The sequence below is a fragment of the Ovis canadensis genome, chromosome 12, assembly GCF_042477335.2.
Source record: "Ovis canadensis isolate MfBH-ARS-UI-01 breed Bighorn chromosome 12, ARS-UI_OviCan_v2, whole genome shotgun sequence".
NCBI lineage: Eukaryota > Metazoa > Chordata > Mammalia > Artiodactyla > Bovidae > Ovis > Ovis canadensis.
In genome coordinates, this window is record NC_091256.1 from 52347538 (window position 1) to 52375433 (window position 27896).

General features: G+C 51.2%; 2 protein-coding genes across 4 annotated transcripts in view; one reads left to right on the plus strand and one right to left on the minus strand.

Annotated features, from left to right (window-relative positions):
• The first annotated feature begins 580 nt into the window (after positions 1 to 580).
• NPPA (natriuretic peptide A) lies at positions 581 to 1660 on the plus strand. Its single transcript, XM_069544374.1, has 3 exons — positions 581 to 700; positions 796 to 1122; positions 1649 to 1660. Exons 1-3 carry the CDS (start codon positions 581 to 583, stop codon positions 1658 to 1660), a joined length of 459 nt encoding a protein of 152 aa, XP_069400475.1.
• Positions 1661 to 3837: 2177 nt separating this feature from the next.
• The window catches only part of CLCN6 (chloride voltage-gated channel 6), a 33297-nt gene continuing 9238 nt past the window's right edge, over positions 3838 to 27896 (minus strand). For 2 of the 3 annotated variants that reach the window (XM_069544726.1, XM_069544725.1), the window contains 19 exons: positions 26914 to 26980; positions 24848 to 24954; positions 23980 to 24106; positions 22856 to 22923; positions 21509 to 21567; positions 20531 to 20663; positions 19395 to 19508; positions 18981 to 19147; positions 18315 to 18441; positions 16061 to 16187; positions 15633 to 15786; positions 14901 to 15060; positions 14705 to 14811; positions 13534 to 13720; positions 12440 to 12597; positions 12167 to 12323; positions 10580 to 10687; positions 10311 to 10436; positions 3838 to 7039 (listed from right to left, as the gene is read on the minus strand). In XM_069544726.1, coding sequence (XP_069400827.1) covers positions 6959 to 7039; positions 10311 to 10436; positions 10580 to 10687; positions 12167 to 12323; positions 12440 to 12597; positions 13534 to 13720; positions 14705 to 14811; positions 14901 to 15060; positions 15633 to 15786; positions 16061 to 16187; positions 18315 to 18441; positions 18981 to 19147; positions 19395 to 19508; positions 20531 to 20663; positions 21509 to 21567; positions 22856 to 22923; positions 23980 to 24106; positions 24848 to 24954; positions 26914 to 26980 — 2334 coding nt within the window. In that variant the 3' untranslated portion in view covers positions 3838 to 6958. The remainder of the gene's footprint in view (positions 7040 to 10310; positions 10437 to 10579; positions 10688 to 12166; positions 12324 to 12439; positions 12598 to 13533; positions 13721 to 14704; positions 14812 to 14900; positions 15061 to 15632; positions 15787 to 16060; positions 16188 to 18314; positions 18442 to 18980; positions 19148 to 19394; positions 19509 to 20530; positions 20664 to 21508; positions 21568 to 22855; positions 22924 to 23979; positions 24107 to 24847; positions 24955 to 26913; positions 26981 to 27896) is intronic. The other variant, XR_011247491.1, reaches the window with a different exon arrangement.

Sequence of the window (27896 nt, forward strand, 5' to 3'; positions counted from 1 at the left end):
ATCTGGACTAATTTGTCCTGAGCCGAGCAGCCGGCTGCCTGCCACATCCTCCCCTCCCGCCCTTATTTGGAGCCCTGACAGCTGAGCAGCAAACCAACAGGGGAGCTGGGCGCCCGCCAACCGTCACCCTCTGCTTCCCCGCATGAGTCCCGTTGCCGAGGAGAAAGAAGCCGGAGGCATCACTGTGAGATAACCAAGGACTCTTTTTTGCTCTTCTCACACCTTTGAAGTGGGAACCTCTTGAGGCAAATCAACAAGAATGTGGCTCCTGCAGCTGAGGGTCCTGGGGGTTGTCGGGGCTGCTCAAGGCAGAGGGGCTGTGACAAGCAGGCTGGACTGATAACTTTAAAAGGGCATCTTCTGCTGCTTCCTCACTCAGCTGCTTTATCACTGCAAGTGACAGAATGGGGAGGGTTCCGTCCCTCTCCCGGACGAGCTCCCAGAGAGCCAGGGGGCTATAAAAAGAGGAGGCTCAGGGCAGCTGGGAGACAGAGACGGACAAAGGCCAACAGTGAAAGGCCAAAGAAGCCAGAGAGGAGGCAGCAAGCACCAGACCGACCATTCCTTGACCGACGCCAGCATGGGCTCCTCCGCCATCACCACGAGCTTCCTCCTCTTTCTGGTGTTTCAGCTCCCAGGGCAAACAGGAGCAAATCCCGTGTATGGCTCTGTGTCCAATGCAGACCTGATGGATTTCAAGGTAGGGCCAGGAAAGTGGCATGGTCTGGGGTGAGGGGGGTTGTGACACTGGGCCAGGCAGCGAGACCTCTCCCTTTCCATTTTCCTTTTGTAAAGAATTTGCTGGACCGTTTGGAGGACAAGACGCCTTTAGAAGATGAGGCTGTGCCCTCACAAGTATTAAGTGAGCAGAATGAAGAAGCTGGGGCCCCTCTCAGCCCTCTTTCAGAGGTGCCTCCCTGGATGGGGGAGGTCAACGCAGCCCAGAGAGATGGGGGCGCCCTCGGGCGGGGACCCTGGGAATCCTCCGATAGATCTGCCCTCCTGAAGAGCAAGCTGAGGGCACTGCTCACTGCCCCTCGGAGCCTGCGGAGGTCCAGCTGCTTCGGGGGAAGGATGGACAGGATTGGAGCCCAGAGTGGATTGGGCTGCAACAGCTTCCGGGTAAGAGGACCTGAGGATGGAAGTGGGATGGGGAGGAAGGAAATTATGGTTTCATTGACATTCAAACCTTGCGAAAGAACACCACCCGGGAATGCCTTCAGTAGGAAAGGGACAGCATAGAAGCAACCCCTTTAAACTTTCTGCCCCAAACTGGCGGGGAGGGGGTTGTGCTCTGAGTCTCAGGACAATGATACCAACCTCAGCTACAGTTGGCTGAGAAAATGCTAAGAAAAAAAGACTTTACTGCCACGAGCAATGGGGACTTAAATTGTTCATGGGGCCAAATCACCTGTGCTCTGCTGATTGGTAGTTCATGTCCTTTGCAGAATCATCAGATTCCAAAGGATTGAAATTGGGCAGGACTGACTTTACTAGCTCCTAACGGGCAATTTGTTTACCAGTTTACAGAAGTCAGAGGGTCATCAGGCTGGAGTGGAGGCTGGTGGGAAGGGAGCAGAGTCTGATGAAGCTGACTTTTCCGGTGGAGTCAGGTCACCAAACCAAACATGTCTCTGCTCTCTTGTAGTATCGAAGATAACGGCCAGGGAGGAAAAGGCAGGCCAGGCCCCAGGCAGTCTTCAAGAGAATCCCCTGGGGTCTCTCACTCAACTTTGTCGCATCTGGTTGCCATCAAGTTGAGTTGTGACAAGTGTTCTATTCAAGCATCAGCTTCCTGTCAACATTTCTCACATTTTATGCTAAATGTAGACAAAGTGATTTAACTGTGGCTTCTCCACCTCTCCCACCCATGTGTTAAGTTTTTATCACCTGTTACCAACATCAGTTTGAAAATGAATAAACTTCAGCACCATGGACAGAAGCAGTAGGCTCTGGTTGGTGTGATTTCTTTCATTTCCGGAAGAGAGTTCAGCCTGATATTCCTTGTCACTTAACCTTTTGTTGGAGAGAATTCTCAGTTCCTTTTTCATTCTTCTTTTTTTTTTTTAAAGTAATTAACTTGTTTGGGGGCGCAGTTTTAAGTTCACAGCAAAATTGAGCTGCTGAAGAAGTAGTTTCTTTGTATCGACTTCTGAAAAGGGTGTTGCCCCGGTGGTTTACCTGCACCAGGGAGCAGGGCTCCGCGCCACCTCCTCACCCATTACCCCTGACACCACACTCCCCGTGTCGGATTTTATGACATTCCTCCAACACCCCTACACCTTCACTTCCCCATGCCTTTATTCATGCTGTTCCTTCCACGTAGATGCCCTTAATCCAGAGCTCCCCACCTCTCCCAAGCATTTTACTCATTTCTTAAGCTCATTAAGAAAGCTACTTCTTCCCTGAAGCCTTCCAGGATACCACATGCCCAGGACAGATCAAGCTCTTCACTTGCAGCATTTTATAACTATCACCAGTCACCGCAACATGCCTGGGTATGCAACTGGGTCTGTGTCCCTGATCTGCAAGCTCCTGGAGGTAAATGCCCCTTCAGCAGGCCCTGCAGCACGTGGCACAGCGGGCACCCTACATATAGTTGATCAGATTGTACAGAAACTGAGAGAGGACGAAGTAAAGTAGTGATATGCTCTGTGTGGAGTGAGGGGGAGGCCAGCAGAGAATTGATGGTTAGGCAGGGAGGTAGGGAAAGAACTCTAGGGTAACTGCTTCTGAAAGAGATGTTCCTTGTGTGGATTTTGAATGCAGATGGACCAGGTGGAAAACTAAGGACCAGGAGGGCGGAGAGAAAGGAAGAAGGCCTGGGACTTGAGGAGCAGGGGCTGCTGGCAGGGGAGGAGGGGGGAGCTGGGCTCACTGCCAAGGTGTCACAGTGACACAGCAGGTTCTCACAGATGGGATTGACTGAACGTGCCAAATACATGAGACGCCCCTGGAACTTAAGAGGACACTGGGGGATGGGTGGAAGGGGTGATGAGTTGCAGGAGGGACAGGTTGAAGCAGGGATGGGTGAAGGGGTGATGAGTGAGGGAGGATGCATGAAGGGGCCTGAGTAGACCGACGCTGCTTCTGCCACTGTGCTTAGTCGCTCAGTCCTGGCCGACTCTGCGACCCCATGGATTGTAGCCTGCCAGACTCCCCTGTTCATGGGATTCTCCAGGCAAGAATACTGGAGTGGGTTGCCATGCCATCCTCCAGGGGATCGTCCCAACCCAGGGGTTGAACCTGCACTGCAGGCAGATTCTTTACCATCTGAGCCACCAGGAAAGCCCAGCCAGCGTTTCTGTCACTGAGGGACAGCAACTCAAAGCAGACCACCCAGAGACTAAGAAATCACATTTCAGGCAAAACAAAATGTGACCCAAAAGCCCTGAGAGGTGGAGGCTGGCACCAAGGTCTGATTTCTTCTGGTTGGACACTGGGGGAATCTGCCTGTGGGGCGGTATCCTAAATGAAGCACTGGCAGGAAGTGAGTGGATTCTCCACCAGCTGCTGTGAGGGAGTGCCTGTGAGGACAGGTGATTTTATAGGTGGAAAGGATCTGTGAACAAGCCCAACAGTGTTGATCTGAAGCGGGGACAGAGCAGGGCGACTGCTGTGGTTTTTGCTGATATCCGTAGGACTAAGTGGTTCTTATGTTAAGGTGCCAAGTGGCCCCCTGAGGATGAAGAGTCCTGCTGGGAGAGCTACAGGAGACCTGAGGCTATACACCCCTCTCCAGCTTTGCAATCTGTACATGTTAGAGAGGGGGAGGAATGAAATGAAAACAAGTCCTCACCACACTAAGAAAAAAAGGGCACTGTGCAGACAAAAGGATGATGGAGATGGATGGAGACATTTTATTCTGACACGGTTACAATGAGAACCTCCAAGTTCCAAGCGTTCAAATAAAAACAGAACTTTACAAATTAAAAAAAAATACAATTTATATACACCATAGAATTAGCTAACGTTACTGTATAAACAAACAGTGCAAAAAGAAAGAAGAAAGCTGCTTCTGACAAGATGACCAAAGTCCACAAGCTGTGGTGTAACACTGCACATCAATACTGTGGGGCCACCAGGGTGCTGCTGGCCTTCCTGCAGGCTTCTTCATCCCCGAGGGCCATATCAGTACGTGACTTTGCCTCAAAAATGTCATATGGTCAGCTGGGTCAAGCAAGCATCCATTCCAGCCAGGAACCGTTAATGAAATGTAGCCGTTTTTATTGTTTAGTCGCTGAGTTGCGTCTGACTCTTTACGCCACCATGGACTGCAGCACACCAGGCTTCCCTGTCCTTCACTATCTCCCAGTTTGCTCAGATGCAGGTCCATTGAGTTGGTGATGCTATCTAAACATCTCATCCTCTGTGGTCATGAGCAGTTATTTCCCAGAGCACAAAGGTCCCACAGTTGGGTGGGACTTGCTCCCTCCTCTGACACCTCAGCTGGGGAACATGAAACCACCTCTAGCCAATCCCAAGCTTGGCCCCTGAGAATCTATTGAGGGGCCACATCCCTGGGAGGTGACTGTGATGGGAACAGGCAAGATGTTGAAATGCGGATTTCTAACTAACAGAAATCAAAGGAATGAGGCTGACAGTTAACTGTGGTACAAGTGGAGCTGTGCTAGTCTTTGGGCTTGTCTGGAAAGGGCAGACGCCAGGACAGAAAATGACGTGCCATTCCAGAGGGGCTGGGTTTGGGTCTGATGCATCTGTTCAGGGGGAGGGAGGTGTCTGCATTCTGCCGTCTATCTCTGGGCTGCACCGATGGGAACAAAATATCAGGTGACTTAAGCACAACATGGAGTGCGGGAGGGACAAATTCCAACACGACTCACCCAGGGCAGCCTCCCGGCCAGCCGTGTGACCCCGCCCCCTGAAGCTGGGAGGACCTCAGTCCTGTCAATTTCAGGAAGGGGAGAGTGGCAGCAAGAGGGGAGCAAGTTCCAGTTCCAGATGCTGCCTGAGAACAGTGGCAACTGGCTGAACACCATCACACTTAGGAGGGCTTGCTCTTTTGGTCCTGGTGAGTTCCTCAATTACTTACTGGAATGTTCATCTTTGTTTCATAAGTCAAGTGCACCCAAGGGAGTCAAAAAATTTATGTCAAAGTCATGCTGATCAAAGAGATGAGAAAACAGGAAGAACAGAGGGGCCCTAGTCACTGGGGACGATGTGGAAATGGCCCCTGGGTGCAGGGGTTGTTCCCTAGAGTGCGTGGACCACAGGACCAGAGCTGGCAAGGCAGGACGGGTCCTCGTCCCCAGGCTGAGCAGCAGTCTTGGCAACAAAGCAGGGGGGCTCAGAGGAGAGAATAGCCTTGCCGTGGCCTGGCGCGGATACCCTCTGGCAACTTCCATGATTAAAAAAAAAAGGAACAACTAGCTAAATGCCAACAGATGCCATCTTGAGTCTTCAAGCACATTTGCTGCGGGGCTGTCTAATGCGATGGGAGGGAGGGAGGCTCCGGAGAGGGGGCTGTGTGTATATGTATATAATTATGACTGATTTGAGCTCTTGTACAGCAGAGACCAACACAACCTTATAAAGTAATTCTCTTCCAATTTAAAAAAGAAAAAAAGATGCTTCTCAAAGTAGAGAGAACAAAGAGGAAAGTAAGTGCAAATGCCTGACACCCAGATGCTCATTCTGGGTGCCTGTCCAGAGATGACCAAACAGCCGGGGGGGAACTGAGTCACAGAAACAGAGAGGGAGGCTTCCTATGTCTGATACTAAAACCTTGGGGCGTGAGCTGGCAGGAAGCACCTCCCCCTACCCACTGCTGACCCCTCCTGAGGCTGCCGCTGCTGAGCCCCTCGGGATGGTGGGGATGGCCAGCAGCAGGCGAGTGCGAGATGCTTATGAAGGGCAGACACCCTCTTCCTCGAATGAACACCTGCTGTGCAGTCACACTCTGGCTTTCTCAGCCACATCACGGACCCATCCACATTCCTGGTTCAGGATTCACTCCCTCCCGTCTTATGAATAACGGCACTGTTCCCCAGGATCAAGTGAAGCAGTTTTATATAAGGGAGCCCTGCTTTTAGGGGTGATGCAAGGTCCTCTGGGCTGTGGCTGCTTCACCACGAAAAGGCAGGTAGAACTTGAGTGAAGTTTAGTAATCTGATGGAGAGGAGAAGGACCGGGGTGAAAATGCGGTACAAGGAGACCATGGGTAATCGGGAAATTAGAGAAAGCCGAAATGCTTAAAGCTGGGACAGGTGGAAATCTGACCCTGTCGTCAGCTTTATCATAAAGTTCAGGGAGCACGGGCAGGATTCAAACACTTTGTGCTTCTGGAGCCGGTGGTTCCAGGGAGGTTCACACCACAGGGGCCCCACCTCACACCCAGAAGAACTTCCCTTAAAATGAACTAGTGATGGTGTCAACTTGAGTCCCAGTGAGTTGTGTGTGGGGGTGCTCTCTGAAACGTGGGTGGTTTTCTCAGGGCCCAATTCCTCATTCACTGAATTCTGCAACTGGCATATCTCCCCCAACCCGTGTTTGCCTTGGCCAAAGCACCTCCCATGATGCTTTAAGGCAACAGCTGGGTTCCCTAGGGAAGTGGCAAAGAGGAGGCGGGACACCTGCTCTGAGGGTCACCCTCCAGCGGGCGAGGCCTGATTCACCACTGGTCCTGGTGCTAGCAGGGAGTGGGGCTGGGGCCTAGGTTGGCACTGGATGGAGGAACGCAGGGAGCAGAAAACGGGAAGATACTTGCTGAGCAGTCAGACAAGTCCAGGTTCTGATGGTCCCATACCACCCCCAGGATCTCTGACGGCAAAGTGTTCGATGACTGTAGGCTTTCCAAGCGAGTGGGTGACTGGGGATCTTCTGTGCCCAGGAACAGTCCGGCCAGCCGTGGTGGCGAAGCCAGAGCTGCTGCCCCCCAAGGCGGCTTCCGGCAAGGACAGCCGGCACGCGGCGGTGAGGCTGAGCCCGAGCCCGGCTGTCAGAGGGTCTGGTAGTGCTGCCGCAGCCGGGCCTGCAGAAACTCGTGCGTTAGGTTGTGTCGCGTGATGACCCCCACGATCTAGGACCAGGAAGAAAAGACCCAAGTCACCTGCAGAGTGAAACCCACTGGGAAGAGAACTGACAGGAGTGAACAGAGCTTGCCCGGCCTGTCTGTTTCAGGTGGCAGGGCCAGAATCAGGTCCCGGAAGGACCAGGGCGGACCCGACAGTACGATCAGGACGCTTGTTCTGAAGGGTACCTCATTTCTAGACGGAAACGAGATACAGAGAAAGCTCGGGATCGCAAGCTGGAGGCCAATGGGACAAATCCAGCTGCAGAGATTTGAGCTGGGCCAGCTGGAATCTGGACAGGAATGTCTTCTTAAACAGAGCTCATGGTCTGTAGCTTCACAGCCACCACACCCAGCCGGCTTCACCATTCAGAACTACCTGAGTCACTGTGATATTGGATTCATAGTAAGAAAAATATATTTGGTCATCACCCTAGTTTCTGGCACACAGCTCTTAAAACTCTCAGCACTTCCTGAGTGGTGAAAAAGAAGGGTGTCTTGTTATTCATAACAAGCCCCTTTCAACCACAGCTAAGTTTATGCTAATGATGTCACTTCTGGGAAGCCTTTAAGGATGGAGGCTCGTTTCCCAGGGAACCAAGTGTATGACTGGACGATTGGAGCTGTCAGCCCTAGCTACCCAGTGGGGTGGGGGTGGGGGGCGGTGGGAAATGTTGACTCCATCACCAATGGCCATAGATGTAATCAACCACACCTGTGACATGAAGCCTCTATTAAACCTGAACCACAGGGTTTGGAGCGCGTCTAGGCTGGTGAACCTGTGAGGTGATAGCAGGGTGCCCAGCCTGCCAGAGAGGAGGTAGGGCTCAGCCTCCCATCCCCCACCCCCTGCCCTGTGTATCTCTTCCATCTGCCCATTCCAGGTTATGGACTGCCGCTGCTGCTGCTGCTGCTGCTGCTGCTGCTGCTGCAAAGTCACTTCAGTCGTGTCCGACTCTGTGTGACCCCAGAGATGGCAGCCCACCAGGCTCCCCCGTCCCTGGGATTCTCCAGGCAAGAACACTGGAGTGGGTTGCCATTTCCTTCTCAGGTTATGGACTACAATCTATTATAAAAGAATATGAGGGGGGGCTTCCCTGGTGGCTCGGTGGTAAAGAATCTGCCTGCCAGTGCAGGAGACATGGGTTCAATCCCTGGTCTGGGAAGACCCCATATGCCGTGGATCGGCTAAGCCCGTGAACCACAACCACTGAACATGTGCCTTAGAGCCCAGAAGCTGCAGCCACTGAACCCCACCTGCCTAGAGCCTGTATTCTGCACAACAGAAGCCACTGTAATGAGAAGCCCACGTACCACAACTAGAGAATAGCCCCCCGCTCACCACAGAGAAAAGCCTGCGCGGCAACAAGACCCAGCACAGCCAATAAATCAAAAAATCATGAATGAATGAGTGAATGAGTAAATAAATGACTGAATGAAGCAAGAAATTAACGAAAGGATATGAGTGTCTCTGAATTCTGCGAGCAGGGGGTCATGGGAACCGTCTATGGCCAGTCAGTTAGGAGCACAGGTGACAACCTAGACTTTCGATTGAGAACTGAGGTTGGGGAGGTGGGTAGGTTGAACCGTCTTGTGGGGCTGAGCCCTTAACCCAAGGGACATGATACCATCCCCAGGTAGACAGTGTCAGGACTGAACTGAGTTGAGGACACCCAGCTGGTATCCAGAGAACTGCTTTGTGTAGGGAACTCACCCTCCTCCCCACACCAGTGAAAGAAGCTCAGCAGAGGAGAGTCCAGAAAACCAGGGGGTTCCCACAGTCACTGCAGTGACTCACATCTCACTGGGGTGGGTGTCCCAGAACTGTCAGCACAGCTGTGTTCCAAGGAGCACGATTCCACCTCCAGCCACTAAACACATGTAAGGGCATGCACGCTATCGGGGTTCTGCTGGGTAGCCCTCATTCTGGAGAAGCGTCATTTCCTGCAAGGCAGCTAGGGGGCACTGACTGAAAGCCTCAGAAAGGTGACCATTAAAGTGACTGTAAAAAAAAAAAAATCTGCCTGCAATGCTGGAGACACGGGGCAGGAGACCTGGGTGTGAGCCCTGGGTTGGGAAGATCCCCTAGAGAAGGAAATGGCAATCCACTCCAGTATTCTTGCCTGGGAAATCCCATGGACAGAGGAGCCTGGCAGGCTACAGTCCATGGGGTCACAAACAGTTGAACACGACTGAGTCATATAAATAACATACTCACATTTTCACTTTCACATAGTGAAATTTAACTAAATATCCCACCACAGAGAAATGAGTAAGTGACCAGGCAGCTGTGCAACAGAATGCTCTTGAGCCATTAAAATGTCCTAAAGGAATACTTTTTGCCATGGAAAGTCATTTCCCATAGATTCATTGAAAAATTAAGATATAAAACAGTACAGGCAGTGGTAACATTTTCACTGAAACTTGGCATATAAAGTCTCTCACTCCTAGATGCAGAGGCAAAAACAAGAGATTCTTTAAAAAGTTAACATGGCTGCCTCTATACAGATAAGGGCTTGCCATGTCTTTTTTTTATCTATAGTTTCACACTTTTCTATAAACACCAATGTTGCTCTAGTAAGAAAAAAAATGTTCTAAGAAGAAAAAATGGAAAAATATGTAATAATAATTAGGTAGTTTATCTTTTAACACTCTCTCGAGTAGTTTGTCTGAAATTCTCTCATTTAGTGTTACAAATTCCCATAACAGGTAGAGAACCGATCCCCTTCCTTCCCATAAGAAGGCACCACCAAGTCCAACAAGAAGAGAAAGATTTTAGGATACAGAGAAGTTTGTTGTTTAGTTGCTAAGCTGTGTCCGACTCTTTTGTGAGTCCATGGGCTATAGCCTGCCAGGCTCCTCTGTCCATGGAATTCTCCAGGCAAGGATACTGGAGTGGGTTGCCATTTCCTTCTCCAGGGGATCTATCCGACTCAGGGATTGAGCTCGAGTTGCCTGCATTGGCAGACGGATCCTTTACCACTGACCCCCAGGGAAGCTCCAGGCCTAAGCTTTGCTGTTCCACAGAAAGCAAGACCAGTGCGACACTGGCTCCACCTGCCAGCCACACAGGAGACCGCATGTAGAAAACACCCAGGAGGCCAAAGGGGAAGTTTCCAAAGCTGCTTCTCTCCCGCCCAGCCCTCTGCCCCTCACTTCTGCTGGGGGAGCGCAGAGCAGGCTGAGTTTTGGGGGCATCCCTGCGGGGTGCTGCTGCTTCGTCTATCGCCGAGCTTAGAGGCTCCCCTCCAGGAGGCACCGCCTCACAGGCCCCACTCACCTCGCCCACTGCGTTCACCACCGGCAGATGCCGCAGGCCCATCGTCCTGAACAGGGTGAACACTTGGGAGACGTGGGTGTTGGGCGAGACCGTGAAGGGTGCGGGGTTCATGTACGGGGTGACGTCCTGCAAAGAAGGCAACACGGTGACCCGCAGCCAGTCCTGCCCACCCAGGATGTGATGCTGGCCACGCAGACAAGGAGCAGGCCGTGCGGGATGGGCCCTCAGCCTCCTCACCCAGCCCCGGCCCCCAGGGAAGCCCTGCTCACCACGATCATGCGCGGGTTCAGCAGGGTCAGGTCCAGGTCGTGGATGTCGGGGTACCTCGGGTAATCCTCAGCCATCTCAGCGTAGGAGAGGCGTGGCTGGCTGGCACTCTGCAATCCCAACCCAGACACTGTCCTCGCACCAGATGTGGCCACAGGAGGAGCCATGTTTAGGGGACTCTCCCTCAAGGTCTCAGAGCCAGGCAGGGAGCGCAGGGCCAGGACAGGTGCTCTGGAGTGAAACCTCCTGCTCCAAAGCCATTTCTTGGCCAATTCCCTAGCTGTGTCCCCTGGGCTGGTCTCCTAACTTCTCTGAACATCCCTTTCATCTGTAGAACAGATGTGAGCTATTCTAGAGTTTCAATGAGAAAAGTGGTAATAGTAGCTGTAGCTGGGGTGACTTGGGTCCCCTACAAGATTCATCTGCATTTTAATGCCTAGAACCTGTGAACACGGCCTTCTTGGAAAAGAGGCCTTTGCGGATGTAGTCAAGGTAGGAGGTGGTCACATGGAGGAGGGTGGGCCCCAAACCCAGGGACTAGTGTCCTGCTAAAACAAGAGAGGGCACAGAGGGAGGGCCGGGTAACAAAGAGGCAGACGCGAGTGATGTGCCTCCAGCCAGGGCAGGCCGAGGGCACCCACCACAAATGAGGGTGGCACAAATCCTCTCCTGGAGCCTTCAGAGGCAGTACAGCCTGGCCGACCCGGCGTTCTGTCCCAGGGCCGTCAAAACCAAGCAAGGACACACTGCTGTTGCTGGAAGCGTCTGAGGGGCCCGCCTGTGGGATTTTGCCCAGTTTGCAGTGACTGGAAACAGCAGCTCTAGGAAAGTCAGCCCAGAAAAGTCACAAGGGAGCTTTGCCACTATTCCTGCATCCTGAGTCTTCTGGACCTGTCACCACTCCTCCCCAATCCTCCTCCCCTTCTCTCCCCTCGGCCCATGGTCTTTGCTGTCCACCGCTGACCCCCAGGGCTTCCTCAGGCCAGCACTGGTGGCTTCTGTCTGCAGGTGAGGCTCTGTGTAGTCTGGCCTGCTTCATTCCTCCAACTCTCGTCCCTTGGGCCATTCCAGTAGGTTGGGCCTCCCACAGGCCATACCCCCAAGCCCGAGCCACTCCATCTGTGGCCCTTCCTGTCCTGCACACACGAGTTGATGACCTCAGGCTGGCTGCCCACGGGCAAGACCCAAAGGAAAATTAGTTTGGGAACTAGGTTTCTGTGTGAGTTTTTCAGGCTCCATCTGAAAGGGTGAAGTGTGTTGCAGGTCACTGTATGGACCACTTTGAACACACATAAACCACAGAGAAAAAAAGACTACAGGGAAATTAACAAGAACAAAGGTATTTCTCTGGATAACACATGTAACAAAGTGCACACATGGCAGAAATTAAAGTGTAGAAGTTATATTAAAAGGCTACTGGGCAGAAGGACACTTAACAACAGGTGCAGAGGCCCTGGAGGGACTCTGAGCCCTGCTCAGCGTCAGGGCAGCAGGGATTGCACGCACTGCTCGGCAGCAGGTGTGGGGACTGGGTTCCGAGCGCCCTCATGCTTTCCAGAGGCCCGGTGCAGACAAGAAAGGAGACTCACCGACTGGCTTTCAGAGTAACAGACTCCTCGGACGAGCAGCGTGACGAGTTGCGAGCGCAGGACCAGGCCATGGAAGGTCAGCGGGCGGAAGCGCTCCTCCATGGTCCAGTCTTCGCTCGGGGACTGGTCAGGGTACAGGTTGGGGTAGGGGGTGTATCTGTTATACAAAAACCAGACGCTGCCTAGGGCACCCTCAGCAGGACTGCGTCCCGTGCACGTCCCCGAGCCCCGCCCGCTCTCCCAGGGACGGCCCCGGGCGAGGGGCCCCCTCACCTCCGCTCCAGCATCTGCTGCAGGAGATCCTCCTTCTCGCCCGGCTCCTCGGAGGTCACGTGCTCGTCGCACATGTTGCGCAGCTCGCTGGATGGGTAGGACTTCATGGACTGGCTTCGCCGGCGCTGCTCGCCGGCGCGGGTGAGGATGCTGGACTTCTGAGAATGGGAAGGGGCAGTGATAACAGACGGCTCGAGGGCAGGCCAGCATCCACTCAGGGGAGGAGGTGGATGACCCTGAGGGTCAAAAGGCACATGCCCACGCCAAAACGTCAAGAAACCTGCATGGTGGCTCAGAGACTTGTGTTTCAAGGAGCCTCTTGGAGCCCAAGTTTTCTGCCGGCCCCACGGCCTGACTCCTTTGATGTGGGGACAGCAAGGCAGTTCTCCCATGTCATAGCTCTGCGGGCCTGTCAACTGATGTGCCCCCAACCTCCAAAGCCAAGGGTGGGGACTCAGCCCAAGTGAGGCAGCAGGACCCTCCCTCAACGCTGTTGCCTCCTGGTACCCACAGAGGAGCCGCCAGCCACCTGCTCACCCAGGGTGCACCGTGCCTGGTTCCTCAGCTTCCCTGTCTGTCCCACAGCTTCCTACGGACTTCTTTCTTAAGTAGGTCAGCTCCCACTGTTGGCAATTCAGAACCCTCTCTGGGACAACCTGCACCGAATGCTAACCACTGCTGATTAAAACTGTGCTTCCCTGATGGCTCAGATGGTAAAGAATCTGCCTGCAATGCGGGAGAGCCGGGTTCGATCCCTCCGTCAGGAAGATCCCCTGGAGAAGGGAATGGCTACCCACTCCAGTATTCTTGCCTGGAAAATCCCATGGACTGAGGAGCCTGGCGGGCTGATTAAAACCACCACTTATCCGCATGCTTGCTGGAGTGAGAATGCACACACATCCTGATGGCCTAATGAAGTCCTTACTCACTGTCCAGTCCTTACTCACTGTCGCATACAATGACAAGGGTGCTGACTTTCACAAGAGCCAACCAGGGCCACCCTGTGTACAGGGTGCGACAAGTATGGGGTCAGCGTGAGCGTCAGGGAACCACTTGTCCATGGTCCACCCCTCCTCCAGGGTCCCTTTCTTTACCTTGAATTTGATGTTGTTACTGATGAGCTGGTTGCCCTTCATGAACTCCCTCTCGTTGCCCCGGTTCTCTGTGACCACCGGGAAGGCGTGGTGGACAGTGGTGCGTAGGATGCTGACCAGGGACTGGATGCGGGTGTGCGGGTAGACGTAGGTCAGATTGGGCTCCATGATGTCACTGGCTCGCAGTCTGGGGGAGGGAGAGAAGTGGTCCAGCCTCACGATGGAGCCCGTGGCCCCGGGAGCAGCCGTGACATGGCCGCGCTCCCTCTCCGTGCTGCCTGGACCACCAGGGTCCCTCTTCTGAACCACCTCCAGCCGATCCTTGAACACACGTGTTCCTTGGTACTCCCATCCCCTTCATAGGCACTGTTCCCTGCACCTGGAATATGCTCTTCCCTGCCTTGTCAGGTGGGTGGGCCAAGACCCTCATCTCAATACAAATGCCCCCTCACCATGAACCCCATCTGGTTGCCCAGGGTTTCAGCCATCCCTCCTCAGCACCCCATGGCACATGCCATGTGTCACCATTGAACTGCTAATGACATGGGAATTAAAATGAGAATCTTTGGGTGTCCCTTTAGACCAGGGATGGCAAGTATCACCCACAGGTCCAATCTGGTCACGCTTGCTCATTTACATGTTGTCCACGGGTGCTTCTGCACTACTATGATAGAGCTGGATAACTGTGATAGAGACCACATAGCCTGCAATGTTGGAAATATTGACTGGCTGTCCTTTCTGGAAGCTGGCTGACTCCTACAGGACAGACTCTAAGCACCTTGCGTGATTCCAGACATGAGAGACCTGATGGATAAGCTGGTGTCTATGCCCAGAGGAGTCACCACTGATAGACAACTCTTCACTGGGCACATGAGGCAACTTGCTGTCACTCACAATGACTGGACGCTTAAATGTTCAATCATAACACTTCCTGTTTCACCAGAATGCCACAGCGGCTAAACAGTCCATGAAGCGACCCTGCCCACCCCAGCCTCCAGCCCACGGGACGACTCCACTCTCCTGAAAACACTTGGGGACAAACGTGCTTGCTATTGTTATTTACCTTCTTCCAACCCAAGAATCTGTACTACTACCCCCTAATACAAAAGTTCCTGGGCCCTAGACTTCATAAATTCTGGAACTAAGACACAAAGAGAAATCCTGGCCTTACTTGTCCATTTCCACCTCTGTCTCCCATTCTAGCAGCGGCACGCCTCGCAGGCCCACGTGGATGTCATAAATGCCTTTATTGAAAAAGTCCCCTGTCCATTTGGCCACCTGAAATACAAAGGAAAGGCTTGAAAATAGGCTGCTGTGGGGGGAACTGGGCCTTGAATCTGAACAAGGCCTAGAAGGGGCGTGCTCACCATCAGGGTGATCATAAGGGGAAGGCCGTAAGTGATCTCGTTGGTAGACTCAATCAAGATGACCGTGAGACTGATGGTCATGCGGACGACCCCACCCAGGAAAGCCGCAGCACCAATCAGGGCAAAGGTCCCAGAGTAGATATGGCCTAATCCAATGTAGCTGGTGAAGAAAGAGACCAAGAACATGGCTCAGAATCATACAGTGTGTGGTGGGGTGAGGGTAGTTTAGTCGCTAAGACATGTCGGACTATTGAGATCCTACAGACTATGGCCCGCCAGGCGCCTCTGTCCAAGGGATTTCCCAGGCGAGAATACTGGGGTGGGTTGCCATTTCCATCTCCAGGGGATCTTCCCGACCCAGGGATCAAACCCAGGTATCCTGCATTGCAGGTGGATTCTTAACTGCTGAGCCTCCAGGGAAGCCTGTGAGGTTGGGTAGGAAGCTATGATTCCCACACATGTGCATAAGTGCATGTACACACACACACACACACAGAGTACCTTTTCTCACACACACACACACACACACACACACACACACACACACAGAGTACCTTTTGAGGACATTGGCAACTAAACGTCCAAAAGCAGCTCCACACACACACACACACACACACACACACACAGAGTACCTTTTGAGGACATTGGCAACTAAACGTCCAAAAGCAGCTACACACACACACACACACACACACACACACACACACACACACACACACACACACAGAGTACCTTTTGAGGACATTGGCAACTAAACGTCCAAAAGCAGCTCCACACAGCAGAGAAGGCACGAAAAGGCCACTTGGAACAGAAATGCCGTAAGTCCAACATGCAAGTGAGAAATAGAGGATGAAGAACAAGGCCAAAGTGACGGGGCTAAACGTACCTGTGAAGCAAGAGCAGACTGACCTGAGTCCCACTAAGATGCTTACCAAGGCCTCCCAGACTACTCGGCTCCCACCAGGTCCTACTGTATCCTGTCTGGTTCACCTCCAGTGCTGGAGGCACAGAAAGCCTATCTTTGTCTGGGTGATGTCACCAACGAAAAGCCCTGTTCTTGCTCAAAATTAGGGGTAAGCCCAGCTGTGTCTGAGGGTAAAGGGAAAGGGCGGGTGAATAATCATTTGTTCCTGTCCCAAAGCCCAACCCCTGAGACTCACTATCCTGGTGGAAAAGCTGAAGGATGGCAGACTCCTGGGGATTGAAGAAGAGGGTAGCCATGTCATTGTAGGTCTCATTGGGACAAAAAAAGGTCTTGATACTTGAATTCACATCTTCTGATGTGACCTGAGAAGCAAGAATCAAAAAGTCAAACACAGGTCCCTGACCAGGGCACTTGAGATTTCAAGTGGGACGTCTCCAGCAAGGTTGCAACAAACCTGGCATGCAAACTTTACTCATAATAAAACAGGTAGCAAAAACAGATCGAGATCCAAAAGCAGCCAACTGTGATACTGTATTCCTCACATTTTGAGAAAGAATCAGGATGACGGCCCTTATTCACGCACATTTGCAACAAAAATATAACCACAGCCATGATTCACTGTGGGTCTGGCTCAGTGCTACTTCTGTCAGAGGCGCTGGGGGAAGCCTGGTCCCCAGGGACCACAGACCATGGAGGACGAGGTAGAGGCCTGACAAGAGGCCCAGAGTGGTCAGGTGTCTGCAGAGGAGAGTCCAGGGCACTGCGGACCTAAGCCCAGCTTTGTTCCAAGTGGAAAAAGCCTCTGCCCCGAGTTTGCTGCAGGAGAAACCTGTGTGTATGAGGCCTACTGCAGACACCTTGCTCCTGGTTGCCCATCCCTCACCTGGCTGAACAAAACCCAAGATGGGAAAAGACGAGATTTCCTCACATCCCAGCCCTCTTCCCCTCTTCATCATCTTGTGTGAGCAGATGAGAGCCTGGCACTGCTAGACTCATCAGAGGGGTGTTCGTTTTCTGGCTGCTGGTGTTCAGCAGCATAGGGGGTGAACCTCATACCTGTCCCTGGGCAAACAACTAATGGGTGTTACTGCAAAGCTAACTGAGGAGACAGATTGTTCCTGGATCCCATTCCATCAGCGACACTGCAGAGATGCCCTTATGTGGACACTGTAACGACAGCAAGCCATGGGTTAGTATAATCTTACGAGGTGCGCCTGGCTGGGCAACACAGCCAGATGAAGGCTGCTGCAGGAAACAAGGGAGCGCCCCCTATGGGCAGAACCTGGCAGGGAAGAGCGGGCAACCGGGATGTATGTGCAGAGCTGTCGAGGGTGGACAAGCTGAGGAAACAGCTTAATAACCAACAACGCAATGTTTCCCCAACTTAGGTCTGGAGGAACCCAGTGCTGAAGGTGCACTGGAAAGAGTCCTGTGGTCAAGTGCATAGAGGAGCTCCACTGCACTTGCTGGAAATCAGTGTACCTGCAACAAGCAGGGAACAGGCTCCATGATCAGACAGACCCAACTCGCACCCTGTCACCCTCTGTGACCTTGGGAAAGGTACTCCATTTTGTGAAGCTTCCGTTTCCTCTTCTATAACATGGGAATGACACCTATCTCAGGCTACCTATTACTAGCTGACTGGTCTTGGGCAAGACCTCAGTTTGCCTCAGTTTTCTCATCTGTCAAGTGGGAACAATACTAGCCAGAGTAGCCATGGTGAAAACTAAGTGAGTACGTACAGTGCTTAGTGGAGCGCCTGGCACACAAAGAACACGCCGAACATTCCTAACACTTACTGGAACTTTAAAGGCCCTGAGAAGTCCTGTGTTCAAGAAACCTACTTAGGCCTGGTTATCTCATCTGAATCTGTTTCCATTTGTTTGCTCTTGAATCATGTGTATAAATGCTCCTTAGAACACACTTTGGAAAGTACTGGCCTGGTAAGGAGGTGGCCTTGGGGAATAACCAGTAACAGGGATCGACAGATTTTTCCTGCGAAGAGTCAGAGGGTAACTATTTTAGGCTTTGCAAGCCATATATAGTCTCTAGTGCATGTTCTTCTGGCTTTCTTTTCCCAACTCTTAGAACTGTAAAAACCATTTTTAGCTCCGGGGCTACACAGCAACAAGCAGTTGCCAAGGGCTAGATGTGGTCCATGGACCATAGTTTGCTGATCTCTGATTGACTGAAACTAAGCTCCAATGCCTACCTCACTGTAGGGGTCAGGGGAGAGAGAGGAGTCCCCTCTATGATGACCAGGACTGTTCACAAAAGTGAAAAAGAGCCAGTTTGGTGAACATCCTCTCTTAGGTAAAATGACAGCTACGAAGCCCAGCCCCCATCCCCATCCACCACCTAGCATTCTGACTCAGGTGTGGAACAGTGAACCAATGCATATACTGGCTCTAAACAGAGGCACGTCATACATTCTGGATGCTTCGTCTTTGTGGACATAGGACAAGGGCAGCAGGTACACAGGGGGTTACCTGGAGCGGGATGGAGTCATTCCCAACTTGAGCCGCAGAAGTCACCTGGCGGCATTCTCCCAACACCATGGAGGCCACAAACACCACCACGGTGGTCACCAGGGACACCAAGAGGCTCTCCAAGACTCTAGGAGGCAAAACACAGCTGTTAGCATGGATTAAAAAGATACCTGGTCTTGGGAACTCGAAACTGCCTACCCCCAACCCTCCCTGCCCCCAGAGCATGCACAGCTGCCCCTGGGCAGTCAGCACATGTGCAAAATGTATCAGCGGCTTGCTGTGTTCCAGCAATCTCTATGTACAAATCTGTACAGGTGGTTAGTGGTGAGGCTGCTGCGGCCACATCATCTCTCTCCAAGGAATGAACGGCCTCCCACTTTAAGTCCCAGGGTGAGAGTCTCATGACAGCACACCTCTTGGTGGGGCCGATACTGACTCTGCCATGAGTCCCCGTGGCCAAGTCCAGACAGGCCGGGAGCCAGAGTGGCTCTGATATGAGTTAAGCTCAGCCGCAGTCTCTTGGTCTGATAAACACATTTATGTTCTCAGTCTTAGACGTGACCTGGAAGCTGGCGTGGGAAGTGGGGTCTATTCCTCAGGAGAGATGGCCCGGTCCACACGGGGCCCAGGAGCCGCAGCAGGTGGGGGAGGCGACTGCGAGGGTACCTGACGAGCTTAGGTTTCGGGTGCACGTTTCGCATACGGTACTTTGCAAGCCTCTTGTTCAGACAGTTGAACGTGGCTCCCAGGAGGCCCCCAATGACCCCCATCGCGATGAAGAAACCCAAGTCCATAGCTGTCCAGAGATGACATTTTTTATCAGAGTCAGAGCACTGAGAGAAAGGGCAGGGGAGGGAGAGAGAAAAACCAGAGTGCCCGTGAGAACAGGAAGGGGCAGGAGCAGAGAAGACAGAAACGAGAGGCGAAGCGGTGCTGGAATCCTGTCCACACTGAGCATACGCGTGCAGGAGGCTACAGCGCCCAGGCGCACCTACCTCTGCCAGCTTCTCGCTGCTACTTTACTTAAGAGCAGTTGTCATGGGCCAAGAAAGAAATTCTGAGGGCAAGGACAAAACATACCTTAAACTCGCCGAAGTTCAGCAGCCCAGGGAGCTGGAAAGAACCCCAACTTCCAAACTGAATTCCAGAACGAAAGAAGTTGAGGGTGAAGGTGGCAGACATGGAGCAGAAGAGCTGGGAAACAGGTGACAAACACAAAAACAGCTGAAAGCCACAAGTCCTACTTCCTCCCGGACGCGTCCCGTAAACCTACTGCTCCACACAGAGACCTCCGACTCCAGGTCTGGACATGGGGCTCTGGTGACCACGGCTGTAAGTTCACCTCAAGTGTGAAAAGCTGGAAATCGGGCTAGTGGGAGTTTCCATTCAGCCTTTTCTGGACTATTTAAAGTCTATGGTGCACCAGACCCTAGGCTAAAAGAGGAACAGTAAACACCAGAGGCAGAATGTGTTCCCCGAGCGAGCAGATGGGCGCTCAGTCCGGACCACAGCTGGTCTCACGTTCCCAGTCAGATAGCTCGTCATCAGAGGGTAACGTCTCACTGGGGACGGGAAGGATGTTGACATGGGAAGTAGAGAACAGTCCACAGGAGTTAATATGGGAAGTAGAATACAGTCCAGAGGAGGATACAGGCATCTAGAGTAAAGGAAGTCAGTCTGGCCTCATCAAAACTACAGGTTAACCTGAAACTATCCATTAAATCAAGCCTTATACCACTGGGATATGTCCCTTATTCACTTTGGTAATTCCCCTTGTCTCAAAGTCTCCTTTAACACTAATAAACTACTCTTTGTTGTTGAGTTGCTCAGTTGTGTGACTCTCTTGCAACCCCATGGGCTGCAGCCCATCAGGCTCCCCTATCTATGGGATTTCACAGGCAAGAATACTGGAGTGGGTTGCCATTTCCTTCTCCAGAGGGTCTTCCCGAGCCAGGGACTGAATCCAAGTCTTCTGCACTGGGGGTGGATTCTTTACCATGGAACCACCTACAGCAGCCTTATTTTGGTGAGCACTGACATGGTCTACCATTTCTGTTCCTTTTATTTTCAGACATTTATGACTGTACATAAAGTATGTCTGTGGTAAACAGTGAAAGAGGAGAAAAAAAACTCCTGGTAAATGTATCGAGTAAGAGTTGTCCAGATGAAACCTGGGGTGGGGGTGGGTGGTTAAGCTCGGGGAAGGCCCTCCTTACCACTCTCCATGTGAGCCCTTGGTTCCAGAAGGACGAACCCTCCTCCAGACTGAACAGGGTGCCCCCAATGGGGGCCCCAAAAGCCGCCGCAACTCCAGCAGCTGCCCCTGCTGATACGAAGTCCCGCTTGTCTCTGAGGGGTGGAGAGAGAGATGGTTTATCTGAGAAACAGTCCTCAGGCTGCAAAGGGCAGTTTTCTCACTTCCTTATGCACCGACATTTTATTATCTCGAGACCCAAGAACAGTCAGGCCTCACAAAGGGCTTCGGTTTCTGCCAAACTGACTCGGCACTGAACACAGTTCACTAACCAGCCAGATGCTCTCCCCCACTGAACTCCGCCAGGCAGGGGGTTCCCTGATGTTAGTCAACTCCAAGCATGAACTCTCAGAAGGCAGGTTGAAGATTTCCGGTGTCACCACTGAGCCACCGGCTCCCTAGACCTTCCTTCCAGAAAGCCCAATACCAGAGAAAATGGCCAAGTGTGGCTGCAAGCAGGACAGGTGACAGTGCCCGGCAGGAAGGTGAGAAGGTGGACCCCAACCTGGGTGTGAGCCCCTGACTGCAGGGCCTTGCCAGGCATGCAGGTCAGTAATACCTGCAAATTGCACAGGGTGCAGAGACCTTCCAAGCCTGAAGTGGCGGACCAAGTAAATAAACTCCAATCTTGATAATATGCCAATGGACTTTCCCGGTTGTATTTTTGATTTGGACCATGTTCTGTGTTGCCAGAGATGCTTCTAGGCCCCAGGTTATGGCAAAACAGAAGCTGTGATACCTGCTTGCCCCTTGTGCTCCTCATCTTCAGAAAAATAATTCAAAGCCCATCTCCTTCCCGACGGTCGGGTTCTGCATGCAGCCTACCCAAGCTGGGGAGACCGTGAGCCCGGTTACAGCAAGTACAAGATCTCAGTGGCAATAAACGAACAGCTTGTTTTTTTAAAAAACAAAAACACCCCAATTTCTAACCTTTCCATACCTGTCACTTCGAAAATAGGGGAAATTAAACTGGATCTTTCGTAAGGAGATGCTCTGAAACTAGAATGGGAGAAAACAGAGTTAGGGAGGGGCCCGAGGCTGCAGGAAGCCACAGCAATGAGTCCCCACAGCCTGACCGCTCCTGGGCAGGAGCCACAAGGAGGAGAGTCTAGGACAGCAGCTGCTAAAAGAGGTGACTTTGAAGAGGAACTTCTTTCCTACCCCCGGATTCCTAGGCTCTTTGGAAACTGCATTTTGTACATAGTCAACAAGTCTGAAAGGAAAAGGGGAAACAGCTGGGTGAAGGGTGGAGAGAAACGGAAAGCTGCTACGGAAGACAACGTGAGCTCTGCTCGGGGCAGTCACCAGGGAAGAGCCAAGTGACTGCTTGACAAAGTCTCAGACTACCACCCCATCCTGGCCTGGCCTCCTTCTACCTCTCAGCTTACTTCCTAGAGGCCGGTGCATGGAGATGAGATGAGGCAGTAACAGGAAAGATCAAAAGATGGGCTCTGGACGACAGGGACTGCTCTCCTTCTCCTGGACAACACAATGACCACAGCCAATTCCCTCCCCTTAGAATGTGAGACATCAACTGTTTACAAGTGACAGTTCACAAGGAACTGAGACTTTCCTCTGTGGACCAGCCTGTGAGAAGGGGAGTCTGGGAGTCCCGAGTGAGCCCCTTGGCCTCCCTGAGCCTCAGCTCCTCATCTAGGAATGATGAGGAGGAGGACAACTAAACCCGAGGGGGCTTTTTTCTGGTTGGGCCACATGGCTTGTGGGATCTTAGTTCCCCAAGCGGGGATGGGACCCGGGCCCATGGCAGTGGAAGCTCAGAGTCCTAACCACTGGACTCACCAGGGAAGTCCCTGAAGTGGCTTTCAAGAAGAGAGGAGATGGGACAAGAGAGTCTGGCCCAGACGGCACCTGATGAACAGCAGCTGTTATTCCCTTGCTGCATCCAATGGTATCAGCGTTGGCCTGCGCCTGAAACCATCATAGCCAAGGCTTCCAGCCTCTCTTGAGACACTCTGCAAGCCACCCTGTGTGCAGGTGCTTGGCAACGGCTGTGGGAGCACCGGGTAACTTTCGTTTAAACTTTCTCTCTGTTCCATTTCTGCTCCCAGGACCCCACAGGGCCCCAGTACAACCTCCAGGTACCAGCTACCTGCTCTCCTGGGAGACAGACCTCATAGTTTCTCATCAACCCAAACTGATAATGGAGACCAAGGCCACATTAGGGTGCTCTTGATGGATTTTTTTCCAATTTTAACCACAGACACGCCCCTGCCCAGGAGGCCCACTCTGAAGGCCAATTAGCCCCTGACAGCCCATCAACCCTTACCTGTGGGAGGCCAGCCCCCACCACTGCTCCACTGTGGATCATGGGGCCTTCCTTCCCCACAAAGAGCCCTGGGAACAGGTGGAAAAAGGCAAGACAATCTATCAGCACAGAACAATCTTTGTTACATAGACCTTTCTCTTGACAACTATAAAACAGAGGTGATCAAGCGACTTGCTAACAGTAAGAGTGAGTCAAATCCCCACCAAATAAGAGAAAGTAACCTTGAAATTCTAAATTGGGGGTCAGCAAATCATAGCCTGTGGGACAAGACAGGCTTGCTGCCTATTTTTATATAGCCCAAAAGCTCAGAATGGTTTTTTACATTCCTGAATGGATACATTTGAAGTGGTTATATAAGTTTAAGCACCTACATAATAGCTCCTTTTTGCCACTTGGCCCACAAAGCCTAAAATATTTACCATCTGGCACAAAAATCTTGCTGACTTTGCTAAAAGCCAACTCCACAAACCAACTAGACAGGCGCTCTACTTTGAAACTCAATGGTGCGCTGGTCAGACAGCTCTGAATGGTAACTTATTAACAGCATTTACATTTAAAAACTAACTCATCAACAAAAAGTACAGAGATCTGTTTGAGGGCAGAAACTTCAAGGCCACATCTGCTTAATGTACACCCATAATGATTCTTGTCGCCTTCTCCCCTGGAAGGCTTGAAGGATAAAGGTCAGGAAGACGCTTTGATGACTCCCCTGGTGGTCCGCTGGCTAAGACTCCAACCTCCCAATGCAGGGGACCTGGGCTTGATCCCTGGTCAGGAAGTAGATTCCACATGCTACAACCAAAAAGATCCTGTGTGCTGCAAGTAACAGGGCTTCTGAGGTGGTGCAATAAAGAAATGGCGCCTGCTAACACAGGAAATGCAGGAGATGCGGGTTTGATCCCTGTGTTGGGAAGATCCCCTAGAGGAAGAAATGGCAACCCACTCCAATATCCCTGCTTGGAGAATCCCAGAGACAGAGGAGCCTGTCAGGCTACAGTCCACAGGGTCACAAAGAGTTGGACACGACTGAGGATGCTTGCACACCCCAAATAAGACCCAGCGTAGCCAAATAAATAAATATTTTTAAAAAAGAAAAAGAAGGAAGAAAGAAAGACCCTCCTGACCTCCAGCCACACTGAACAGCACTCCAAAGACTTTGCAGAGCAGGGTTCGGAGACGCACGATTCCAGGCACTTTCACGCCGTTCAGATAGCATTTGATCTCGGGGATCCCAGAACCGGCTGCCACTGGCTGAGGGGGAGAGCAGGCATACTGAGAAACTCAGAACCCACTGGCCTCATCCTGGACAGCACCACACTCAGTAGGCCTGATGCATTTCTACCAAGTTCCTGGTGATTCAACATCTCTTGAGAGGGGAGGCTTTTCAACAATCAATCTGTTCAGTTCAGTCGCTCAGTCGTGTCCGACTCTTTGCGACCCCATGAACCGCAGCATGCCAGGCCTCCCTGTCCATCACCAACTCCTGGAGTCTTCCCAAACCCATGTCCATCGAGTCGGTGATGCCATCCAACCGTCTCATTCTCTGTCATCCCCTTCTCCTCCTGCCCTCAATCTTTCCCAGGATCAGGGTCTTTTCAAATGAGTCAGCTCTTCGCATCAGGTGGCCAAATACTGCCCTTTATTTCCAGAGATTCTTACCTCATTTGTCTAAGCTGGTCACTTTTAAAGTTCTTTAAGGTTTAAAGCATTTGTTATTCTAAGGTGTTTTTACAGTTCCCCAGGTGTTTCTTCTAATGTGCTGCCAAGGTTGAGAAGCAACCTTCTAGTCTAGATTGTTCCCCTTTTATCTCCCCAGAGCCTGAAACCACTTTCAGAAAACCTAAGTGAAAGAGAGATCACTTTTTCTACAGGAATCTATACTCTTAAGACTCAATCAGTGTCTTGACATTTTGGAAATGAAGATGGAGAAAAATGGAGAACCTCATGAGCAAGAGGCAAGACCCCCACTGCCTCATCCCCATCACACCTCACCTCAATTAGGACAAGAAGGCTTGCGAAGAAGACAAACGTCAAGTTGAAACCCAAGAGTTCCAGGAGGGACAGTGCAAGACAGCCTTTCTGGCTGCACTCCTCCACCGCTGCAGACATGGGGTTAAGGAAAAGGAGCCTGCCAGCAGGGGTGGTCCTGCCACCACTGGATACGAAGCAGTTTCTCCTCCTCTGAAGCATGGGGGCTGCTCACTGCACTTCTTCCTGTTTTCCACATATAAACCTCACAAAAACACAACTGTCTGAGATGTCTTCTCATTGGTGTTTTCAGTCATTAAGTCACGTCTGACTCTTTCGCAACCCCATGGACTGTAGCCTGCTGGGCTCCTCTGTCCAAGGGATTTCCCAGGCAAGAATACTGGAGTGGGTCTCCATTCCCTTCTCCAGGGGATGTTCTCAACCCAGGGGTAGAAACCGCGACTCCTGCATGGGCAGGCGTTGAGCCACCTGGGAAACCTTTGTCTCCTACACTAGGAACCATTTTAAAATCATGAAATACTTCAAACATTACAAGATGTACAAACACCTATACCCTCAGAGCCTTAACAAATCTCAGTGTTAAGCCACATCTGCTCCAGGTGCTTTTTGAAAATTAAAACACTAGATACCATTCAAAACAGCAACAAAACCCCTTGTGTTTCCCTCTCTCCTGGAAGAAACCCCTAACCTGAACCCTTGCACATCCTCCCTGGAACATGTCCATGTGCATCCACACTGTTCTCAGTGTTTCTGAAATTGAAACAGTGGCATTGCGGTTGATGCACCTTCTACCCTTGCCTTCTCTCCCTCAACATTTTTTGGGAATTAGCCATGTTGATCTAAAAGCTCTGGTTCAATTTCACTTCTCTGTGAAATTAAAATTACACCATCCAAATTACAACTGGCCCACTCGCCCCTCTGGTGTGACAGCAGTGTTTTGCAATCCTAGAGATGCAATGAACATCTCCGTGCATGCCTGAGGGCCACACCTAGAACACAAACACAGGAGTCAGGGGCGCCACCTTCCTGTTATTTAATTTTCACTTCCCTGCTGGTGGTGAGGTAAGCGCTCTTCCACAGGTAATTTTCCTCTTCTGAGAACTGTCTGCTCACATCCTTTGTACGTTTTTCTACTGAGCTGTTTCGGCTTTTTTCTTAACTGAGTTGCCATTCTCCCTCTATTATGGATTCTAGTTATTTGTCTCTTAAACGCACAAAGAATCACTTCTCCTAAGCTGTAAACTTGTTTTTCAGTTTGTTTATGGGGTTTTATTGTCTGAGTTTTTTTTTTTTGGCGTGTGTATAAACAAAATGTTTACTTTGATGTCATCAAGTTTATTGATCTTCATGCCTTCTGGAGTTCTTAGAAATTACTCCCTGGTCTTGATGTTACAGTCTCTTCAAATGTTGTTTTGCCTATTTACATCTTTAATCCATCTGTAATTAATGTATAGTACAAAGTAAGAATCTAATTTTGAGTTTTTCCAGATGGGTAACCAATCTCCCAGCATCTTTTATTAACAAACCCATCCTTTCTCACTGACTTATAATATTAACTCTCTCACTCACTGCATTGCTGTATGTGTGTGGGCCGGTTTCTGCTTCTCTATTACTTTCCACTGGTCTAATTGGGTGTTCTTGTACCACTATGACACTGGGTTAACTACTGTATCTTAAATTATGTAAATCTTGACATCTAGGATTGCCAGTCCCATCTGCTGTTCAAAGCTGTCTCAGATACTTTGGGCTCTTTATGATTCCACACAAATTTAGGAAGAGAATTTTCAAGTTCCATGAACAATTCTAGTGAGACTTTCCTTGGAACCACAATCAGTTCACAGACTGATGAGAAAAAACAGGTATCTGGGCTTCCTGTGTTACTACCATGACCACGAGCATCTTTCTATTCAAGTCTTCCTCTGTGTCCTTTGATAATAATGAAAAACTTTAAACTCAAGTGGCCAATAAGTAGCTCTTCAAAGATCATGTCTGTAAACTCATTTCTGTACGGGAAAGCAGGGTGAGCAACCACACATGTTGGGGAACACTGTGACCCCTGTAAAGGATACACGCCTGCACCACTCCAAACTTGAGCTGCGTGAAGAGCCGAGCAAAGAAGTCCACGAAGAGACCCACCTGGGGAGAGGACACGAGCTGTCACCTGAGTTTCCACGCTGTCATAGGCACTCCCCTGGAAACACAGCCTCCCACCCCCCACCGCTTGTTCTTGTTGGCCACACGCACCCATGCTACCGACAGGCCATGTATAAACAGGCCTTTCCTTAGTCAAGGAGTGCCCCACCTGAGTCTGGTCCCACAGCCCTTCTGAGGACAAAAGAAGGGGTGTAGCTGAGTTGTCAGAAGGAGAGTTACAACACATAGGGATAAGAATAGAAAAAGAACCTAAGACCAAGGAAGACTGAGAGCACTTAGAAACAGCACAGAGGCATGTGAAGGCCTGCTCTGCTCTTCCAAAGGCAGGGTCAAAAGAAGAAATCCAAACACATTTTCAGTGATCCTTAGCTGGGTAAGTGTAGAAAGGATTAGGGTATCAGAATATTACTTTGAAAGCCAGTACCTACTCAGAAGTAGTATACGCCTCTTGCACGTCTGTTGTTATTCATTCGCTAAGTTATGTCCGAGTTTTTGCAACCACCTTGACTGTAGCACGCCAGGCTCCTGTCCTCCATTGTCTCTCAGAGTTTGCTCACGTTCTTGTCCATTGATGATGCCATCCAACCATCTCATCCTCTGTCACCCCCTTCTCCTTATGCCCTCAATCTTTCCCAGTATCAGGACTTTTTTCCAATGGGTCAGCTCTTTGCATCAGGTGGCCAAAGTATATTCAGGACTGATTTCCTTTAGGATTGACTGGTTTGATCTCCTTGCATTCCAAGCGACTCTCCAGAGTCTTCACCACCACAATTCAAAAGCATCGATTCTTTGGCACTCGGTTATTACCATTTTGTAAGTCATGACTTTGATTTATAACCATTGTATAGCCAATGGTTAGCCTGGTGAATAAGAGAAAACCACTCCTGTTCCACTAGCT